A 9,239-nucleotide genomic window follows, 5' to 3' on the forward strand; every position below is an offset into this window, starting at 1 on the left:
TGGGGTGATTTATATGAATTTTAATTTGAATATTTACTACATCTGGCTTTTTACATTTTTTGGGCAATTAATTTCCTTAAATGTATTGTACAATTTATTATGTTTTTTCAGTGAGAAAAAACAGTCACACTGATGTAGAAGTCTCAAAAACCCATACATCAAATATGATCGACTAGATGTTAAGGCCTAGCTGACTTCATCTGATTTTGGGCAATAACAAGGTCTAAGTCACATTCTTGGAACCAAAACTTTTTCAAGACATTGTCAATTTTTCCAGCTGATAACGAAGTTAGATTAGATGTTTGATTAGATGTTAGATTAGATTAGCCATTGTTGTCTCTGGGGAAATTTTCCTTGGACAAGTGAGGGAAACATGTAAGATAACACACACAAACAAACACTCATTTACAGTTTCACTTATTACCATTACCATGTTGGCACTCATGTAAACCAGCTACAGTGAACATAACAGCTGTTAGCCTAGCTTGCCGTCCCGTATTCTGTGCACTTTACTCGCACAAGGAAAAAAAAACAGCCTATTTAAACTGCTGATATCTAAATGTTCAATATGAATTTGTGTGATACTGTTACATCAGTCAAATGTTGGTCAGTGTCACACAAAGAAGAGTCATCTGACTTCTTTTTCAGTGATGTAGTAGCTGATTGTCACTGACATTATTCCTCCTGTGTTTTGTCGAATGGGAAATATGTTTATCTGGCTTTTGGAGTATTGGGAGTTCCCCATTATCTAAATGTAGATTGCTTGTGAATTGTAAAGTTCACTTCACTGCCATGAAGTTGAAGTCTAACGTGTCACTAATGCAAAGGGGAAATCCAACAGCTGCCCCATTTCATCAAGGTCAATGCTACAGCCTATGACAGGGGTGGGCAATTCCAGGCCCCGAGGGCCGGTGTCCTGCAGGTTTTAGATCTCACCTTGGGTCAACACACCTGGATCACATGATTAGTTCATTACCAGGCCTCTGGAAAACTTCAGGACATGTTGAGGAGCTAATTTAGCCATTTAAATCAGCTGTGTTGGTTCAAGGACACATCTAAAACCTGCAGGGACACCGGCCCTCGAGGCCTGGAGTTGCCCACCCCTGGCCTATGAAATACACACTAGATCAGGCGTGTCCAACTCCAGTCCTCGAGAGCTACTGTCCTGCAGCTTTTTGATGCATCCCTACTCCAACACAGCTAAATCAAATGGTTGGATCACCTCTTCAGCATGCCATCAAATTTGGCAAAGGCCTGATAACAAGCCATTCATTTGATTCAGGTGTGTCGGAACAAGGATGTGTCTAAAAGCTGCAGGACGGTAGCTCTCGAGGACTGGAGTTGGACCCCCCTGCTCTACATATAAGAGTCAAGAAGTCTGGATTCAGTGGAAAGACCAACTTCTCTTCAATGCCTGGTGTGGCCCTCTGTTCAAGGATGGTTGTTCACAGTGGACATAGATGGCCTCTCTCACTCCTCTTTTAAACAATCTGTCTTCTCTGTCCATAATGTGAACATTGGCATCCTCAAAAGAGTGACCTTTGTCCTTTAGATGCAGATGTACTGCTGAGTCTTGTCCTGTCAGGGTGGCTCTTCTATGTTTTGTGGTGAGTTTATGGAGTGGCTCTTTGGTTTCTCCAGTGTAGAGGTCTGAGCATCCTCGCTGCACTGCACAGCATATTTTATGTTACTTAACTTGTGTTTAAGAGTTTTGTACTTGGAACGATCCAGAGCCATTGAATGGAAGAGTACAGATCATGGGGCCTCGCAGTATTTCTGAAAGTTAGCAACATACGCTAGCTTCGTTACAGAGTTACAGAAGCACAGTTTGAGGAGTTAAAAACAATGCTGTATGTTATTAGCACACAGTCCAACTGCCAGCTAAGCACTTGCAGGAACTATTTCAATGCTACAACACCTGGCTGATAGGACTCTGACTTACTCAAGGGCTCTGGGCTGAATCAGAACTGAAAGGTGAAACATTTTCATGAAATTTAGAAATTTAATCACTTTCTTTCAAAACTCCCGAATGACCTGGATGACTGAGAGCCTATGCAAAAACTCTCTGGCAAGAATTCAGTGAACCACCATTGCCTTTGGTTCCATAATCAACAGGTGCTCGCCAAATTCACACCCAGTTCCAGCGCCATTCAGGCCAAAACAAGCTTCTTCTATTTTTCCTCTAACCTGGCGCAACAGTGCAATCCACCTTCAAAGGAAAAACCTTTCCCATCATTACTGTGGTGGTGCCAGGGTGCACATGCCTGGTTCATGGTAGTGGTGCAGATGCCTGGCTAATAACGCTCTGTTTGCCCCTGTTAGTGCTTTATTTCTACCCAGAGCTATGCAGCGTGATGACAGCCACATCTACTCAGTTGCGATCTATTCTGCGGTGGAGGGTGAAGTCGAGAAGAGCAGCTTAAGAAGTGAGTTACAGGGATTATAGGCTGCTGTCACACTCTCATAGGCAAACACACAAACCTCCTCTGGTATTAAAAGGCAGACAGTAGGGGAGACAGGGCGTGTGCGTGTGGAAACAGCTACACGCACGAGCACTCACACACACAAACACACACGCGCCGGCCAGAAGCAGAGAGAGGAGAGACAGACAGGCAGCCAGTCAGACTGATCACGTACCTTCCAGACAGCAGGTTCGCCAGAGGCCGGAGTGCGTCATCACCTCCTCGTTCTTGCGGCTCGTGTCGTTGTCGCCGCTGCTCTTCACGCGGCACACCCCGCGCGAGTACAGCCAGTAGTCGGTACCGACGGCGATGGTCATGAGGCTGAAGGCGGCGAACGCGCCCACCGTCGTCACGAGCATCTGGACGCCGCGGTCACACATCAGCATCTTCATATATGCGGCTCCTGTTCGTCTTAATCTGTTTTCGTGTGTGTGTGTGTGTTTCCTTTCCTTTTCCCCTCCGCTCTTTTAGATTCACCCCTTTTATTTCCTTTATATCCCGCGAGACTTGGAGAGTCAGAGTGAGGGACACGCGCTCAAATAAATAATAAGAGCAATAACAACAACAACACGGGGAAGGTGGGTAAAGGTGGCGAGTTTGTGAGGAGGCTATGGAGAGAGAAATGAAGCTGGACCCGGCTGCCTGGTTCGCTGAGTTGACTTGAGGCTCGTGGCAAAGGGCGGGAAGGTAGGAGAGCGGCACGTCACTTTCTCGCGCATCAAAAACCGGTTCTCACCATCACCGTCCACATACAGAGGCGCGTGCACGCACCCACACAGCGTAGGATTAACGGCCAACGGTCGTCCCCAACTGCTGGCACTGCCCACACTCACTCAGAGTGGAAGTTAACGGCGGTAACGCATCCTGCCGTGTTATTCGTCCCGGGGTTAGGGGAGAGCTTCTTGTATTCGCCTCTCCTTCTGCTTTCCTTCTTAACTTATTAATCTGTGAAGCATTAACAGCCAGGGTCTGTGTAGGGGGACTCCATCTTTAAAACAGCAAAACAGGGGATCATTTTGTCTGTAGCGATGTCATCCCCGCAGCGTGAATCTGTACTAAAGCATCACTCACCGCTTCTGTGACCGGTTCTCTTCCCACAGTGTCTCTGACAGCAGGCCAGCTTCTGTTCACCTCCCCGTCCAGTGAATGAATGAATGAATACAAGAACGGTGAATAAAGACCATGTGTTATCTACGAAGCGGAGACTGACCGACATCCATCGCGTGTTTTCCGCTCCAGCTGTTGACACAGTGACATGTTTTATCTCCCTGGATGACCAATGTCCGGGCTTTAGACACTAGTCCAAACCGTATCCGGTGAAATACTCTATACAAGTTAAATTGGTCCAAAAAGCACAACAAGAAAGGATTAATCAGATTTATCCTCCATAGAAGTCAGTGTAGAACCGCAACCGGGACACACCGGCCGACGACAGTTACACCCGCTTGCGTTTGCTCCCAAGAAACGTGCCTGCTGGTAGGCGACAAATAATAAAAAATAAAAAATAAAAACAACAACAACAAGAAGAAGACAGCCGTCGCCTCCTCCACTTCGTCCTCCTCTTCTTCTCCTTCCTCCTCCTCCTCCTCTCCGTCCAACCAACACAAACTAAAATTAACCGCGGGTCTCCTCAAACTCCGCCCGAGGCAGAGGCAGTCGGCTGGGATTGGGTTCCCCGGTGAAAGAGCCCTTCGGGAGCTAATAGTATGCCTTCACTGCTGCAAGTCCCGCCCACCACCTTCTCTATAAAGCCAAGCCAGTTTCATTTGAAACACAAACACACACTGGTTCAAAAGTATTCCCACGTCTGCGCGACCCGGCTGGGTAGCAGAATAGACCCCGCAGTAGAGAGTTAACAGAGGGTATGTATGGCAGGTCATTAGTGCCACACATACAGCGGTGATCAGGACAGATCAAAGCACGCTGGGCTTTGATTTGACCACGTTTCACTGTGAGTAGATATTGAGCTGTCTACACACACACACACACACAGGAAGAATAAAAGGGAATAAGTTGTGATAGCACAATAAAACGAACTGCATGAGTTCAAAGGCAGGGTTGCGTGTAGTTTTGTGGCTTGCTGTCCCTGGTGCTGAGTGCGGCGCTGTCCTTGGTGCTCATTTGAAACGCAGCGTCATCCCCCTCCTCCTCCTCCCCTCTCTGTTTTTCTGTTTTCTCCTCTCTCCTCCGCTAGCCGCGGCGCCAGCAGCTCCTGCGCCGCACTGATTAGTTAGAAAAGAGAGAGAGGGAGAGAGATTGGCAAGCGATGCATGGAGAATCGCGCTCGGGAGAGAAGCACAGACGCCACTTAAAGAGCCACGGACCGTTTTTAATGACTCCACTTCAGCGAGGATTCCACACGAGGCGGTCTGCTCTTCATACTTCACTTAACACACCGGAGTGCGTGTGCGCGTGACCGTGGGTGCAAGTATCATAGGTGTATACCTGAGTAACATGTGTACATATGGAAATCAGAGGGGGTTTTAAAGCTTGCTGTAGCCTGCCTAAACCGCAAGGAATGGAAACGTGGCTTCTTTTCTGGAGCCCATCCATCCATACACTTAAGTGTTTAGGTGCCACAGCTCACTGACTGATTCCCTGACTCTATTAAAGGCTGAGGAATTAAAACAATCAAAAACAGAGAGACAGAAAAGAGAGCACAGAGAGCAGGGGGAGAAGGATTACAGATAAATAAATCCATGAACTGATCACCAGAGAGTGCAGTGACAGGTCCTATCATTCTTCTCACTTGCTCTTCCTCTGTGTATCTGTGTGTGTGTGTGTGTGTGTGTGTGTGTGTGTGTGTGTGTCCGAGGCCCTTGCTCGGCTGCGTTATCTCACAAGAAGACTCATTAACATAGAAATGACTTTAGGAAGAGAAGTACAGCGTTTCACCTCTGGTGAGAGACGGAAAGCAGGGAAGCCGAAGAGAGGAAGGAGGGCGGGAAAGGAGATGTCGAAGTGAGTTTGGACGGTGGCTGAGAAGAAAAGTGGAGAGATAAGGAAGAAAAAGAATGAAGGGTGGGCAAAAGGCAACGGAGGAGGCAACAAGTGAGGAAAGGACAGGTGGAAGAAGATGAAGAAAGGATATAGAAAAAGAAATGGTTGAATGGTGACATGTTGATGCAATCAGTTTACAGAATACAAGCAGCATTTTTCAGTCGATGAAATGTTCTTGTTTTTTGAGTAGAGCATAAAAGTTATAGAGCCAAAGTCTGACCAGTGGCACAGCGAGGGAACATTTTGTGCAGCCTGCAAGCGTGTCAAGAAAAGACGAAACACCGACAGTTCGTGTCATTCTATAAAGCAGCACAGAGAAAGACTGAGGGAGCATTTCTCTTCAGTTTCAGATCTTCTTTCTATCCATCATACATGGCTAACCCTTCCTAACATTAACGCATGGAGCTGGTGTCAACAAACACTGCCTCCCTAATGGTTAAAAACGGTAAAATCAAGGCAGCACAAGATTCTCTTGGCAGGTTACGAACGCTACCTACAATTTTTTGGATGTTTGCATTTTTCTTGTTCACATGAGCCCAAACTTTGAGACCCCCCATTGCAGAGAGTTGACTTTTAGATACCCATTCGTTCATTTTCTTCTGCTTATGGAGTTCAACAGGGGTTAGCTGTCAAACGGCGAGGGGCAGGGTACACCCAGGAGAGGTCGCCTGTGGATCAACCAGCTCCACACAGAGACAGACAATCACGAACATGCCCAGGACCTTCTTGTGACAAGGTTAACCACTGCACCCCTGAGCCACTCTCTTGGGTATATGTTTTATTTAAAAAGGTTACTGAAAGAATGCAGCATTGGCAACATGTATAGAAAATATACTTTCAGGTTTCCTACTCTGTGGTCATGAGGTATAAGTAAGGTAAGGTAAGTATATTTTATATAGAGAGGTACTACTACTAAGAATTAAACGCTGCAGTTGGTTTCTTTCAGGATGTTGGCAGAAACACTAAAAAACTGCAGTCAGATTTCTTACCATGAGTAACGCAGATTGTTGTAAGATCAGCATCACCTTGTGGCTTAATTTCCTCTCTTAAAACCCTTTTGCTCTCTTAGATACGGCATAAAGAGCAGACTACTGACAGGAACTTTTTATAACGACAAACTATTAACTTCTAACCAAAGTGTGATTACAGTGATGGTGTTGGTAGGCAGCAGAGAGACACAGGACTCGAGGAGGCCCTTGTGGAGAAAGGCATTTGGGACATGACGTTAGCAATCACCAAAATGTCCTATGTTTGCCCTTTCTCTGTCATTGGGAGAGCTGTTTCTGCTCTCTTTTTCTCTCCTCTCCTCAGTTATTGGAAATACAACAGAAGGATGAGGATAGAGAGATGGGGAGGTTCTTGAAGCGGGGAGGAGGAGGAAGACTGCAGGGCTTCTGCTCGGTGAGCTGGAACCTTCTCACACCTCTGGCCAGTGTTCAGAGATTAGGAGGAGGAGGAGGAGGAAGAAGTTAGAGGAAACTGAAAACCACAGAGAAATTAGAGAGCAAAAGATAAGCTGTTTGGAGGAAGAGAAACGTGCCGTAAGGAGGGTGAGCTGGATAGATTTACAGATGGGGAGTGTGGGGCAGCTAGTGGTGATGTGGCATTTTTATGTGACTATGCTCGTATATTTAATGATGTATAAAAGTGAGTGCGTTGGAGAGAAATCAGAGTTTTTCAGATGTGTGTGTTGCCTCTGGCATGGCTAGAGTTCAGTCTTTTGTACGTGGTAGGTCTTCAAATGGGAAGTAATCATTCATTTCTGGGTGATTGTAACGTGCACGACAAACACTTTTTTTCATTGTCACATGAAAAGTGTTTCTAATGAGTCCTAATGTTTCCTTTATGTAATTCATGGTGCAGGGACATGGATGTTAGCTTGAAGAGTTTAGTTTATGCTATAGTCACACTGGCGAAAACAGTGGCTAGAGACCATGGCATCACCAAAATTACGGCAATCGTTTGCAGTCTCCACTCGCTGTCACCTGGTGTCTTCAAGATGTGTCGAGATGGTGATACAGCAGCAATAAGATGAAACCAGTCTGCTACCAATTTGGGTCAAGCTGGCAATTACATGCAATCTGTTCGTGCTAATAATTGTAACTGTGACAGAGGAGCGAAATTTGCAAACCTGTTGCCGTCTACTTGTTTAAATATTTATTGCAGTGCAGTCAGGATCTTGATGCTAGTTGCCTTGGAGCTCTGGAGGGGTCCCCATCACGTCATTCGTCTCTACATTACCCCATGCAGGGTGCAAATTACTTAAAAAAAAATCAGTGGAAGTGATATAAATAATTAAGCAGAGGTGTTATCCATTAATTTGGGACCGCTCGCAGGCTGACTCCAGTTGATTGCAATGAGTTGGTCTGTCTGCATTTGTAAAGTATTTGCAATTATTTTAAATTCTTCTGTCTGAATGAAATCAGTCCAAGTCGGATGGCAACTTTTTCCTAGACGTGTTGCTTCTCAATTGCCTGTGTAATTGAGTAGTTGCCCAGAGGTTGACGGTCTTTCACGATGAACCTCTGCGCAACCAGGAACTACTTAATGTCAGTCTCCCAACACCAAAATACTTAAAAGCAAACACTGTTTTTTCCTAGCTGTCTTATTTTTCCTATAAGTGTGACTGAGGCTTTAAAGACTTGGTTTAAAGTTATGATCAAACAGGAAAACAGGTCAGTGAATGTCTCATAAAGATATGGGAACATGACTGTGTGTGTGTGTCAGATTAGGTAAAAACATAACAGACTGTGACATTGATTGATTAAGAATGAGGTGTGGTGTGAATGAAATAGAGAAACAGAGAAAGAGAGGGACACTTTAGCTGGGAAGACACATGTCTGATGGTGTGAAGGTGTGCCTAATATGGTTGCCTAATGAAAACGTCTGTGCAGCTGTATGAGAGAGTGAGAGATGGTAGAAGAGAGGGCAAGAAAGGAGATAGGGTGAAATAAATCCAATAAGCTCCTCTGTCATGCTACCCTCTTGAGCGTTTTAAAGAGCCACTGAATGAAAAAATAAGAGAATCTTCTGCTTTTGTCAGTTTTCCTTTTTCATCTCTCGTCAGTCTGCTGCAGAGAGCGTCGTTTTTACCTCGAACCTCCACCATCATCTTTTTTTCTTTTTCATTCAGCAATAGCATGTAGCTTCCTCGCTTCAGCATGCTCTGAAAGGCACAGAGCTAAAATGCATATACCAAAATCAGTGCTTCCTCTGTCAGTGCCTTGGGGCAGGCTCCAATCAACACCCCGCTCTCTCACCATTGCAAGCCTAAGGGAAACAAACAAACAAACAAATAAATAAACAGTTATTGAGTCTAATTTTATGTTCCCTTGTTTGAAAGTGTGAAAGCCTCTGCTGCACTTTACACTTATTTATGGTCGCTCTAGTTTCTGTCATAGTTCATGCTGCCAGTGTGTTTGCATATGTATGCCTATATGCATTTAGCATACAGAGATTTTAATGATTTTTTAAAACATGTCTTCAGGGAAGGTTCATGTTTGGCATGACATAATTTACTTTTGCAGTTCTCTCTGTGTGCTCTCATATAGAACAAATGCTTATTTCGCTTTCAATTTATTCACAAAATACAGTCACAATCATGATTATGCATAAAGTATTCACTTGTTAAATGGGAGCCTCTTCTGTATAGGGGCCCAGAGATCAAAGAACAAATGACTTGCAATTAAAATTTCTAACCTGAATCCTTCACCCTATTAACCATCCATCCATCCATCCATTCACCTTCTTCTTATTATCCAGTTCAGCATCATCCAG

The 9,239-nt window shown here is 45.0% G+C and overlaps 1 protein-coding gene across 2 annotated transcripts in view; it reads right to left on the reverse strand.

The window, feature by feature from the left end:
* Nucleotides 1-3,610, reverse strand: part of cacng3b (calcium voltage-gated channel auxiliary subunit gamma 3b) — a 30,687-nt gene extending 27,077 nt beyond the window's left edge. The window contains exons 1-2 of one of the 2 annotated variants that reach the window (XM_006798041.2): nucleotides 3,534-3,591; nucleotides 2,638-3,450 (exon numbers count right to left, since the gene is read on the reverse strand). In XM_006798041.2, coding sequence (XP_006798104.1) covers nucleotides 2,638-2,854 — 217 coding nt within the window. In that variant the 5' untranslated portion in view covers nucleotides 2,855-3,450; nucleotides 3,534-3,591. Of the gene's footprint in view, nucleotides 1-2,637 lie in introns of both variants that reach the window. The other variant, XM_087839667.1, reaches the window with a different exon arrangement.
* Nucleotides 3,611-9,239: the final 5,629 nt, after the last annotated feature.

Source organism: Neolamprologus brichardi, chromosome 4, assembly GCF_056152115.1.
Source record: "Neolamprologus brichardi isolate AB-2024 chromosome 4, ASM5615211v1, whole genome shotgun sequence".
Lineage (NCBI taxonomy): Eukaryota > Metazoa > Chordata > Actinopteri > Cichliformes > Cichlidae > Neolamprologus > Neolamprologus brichardi.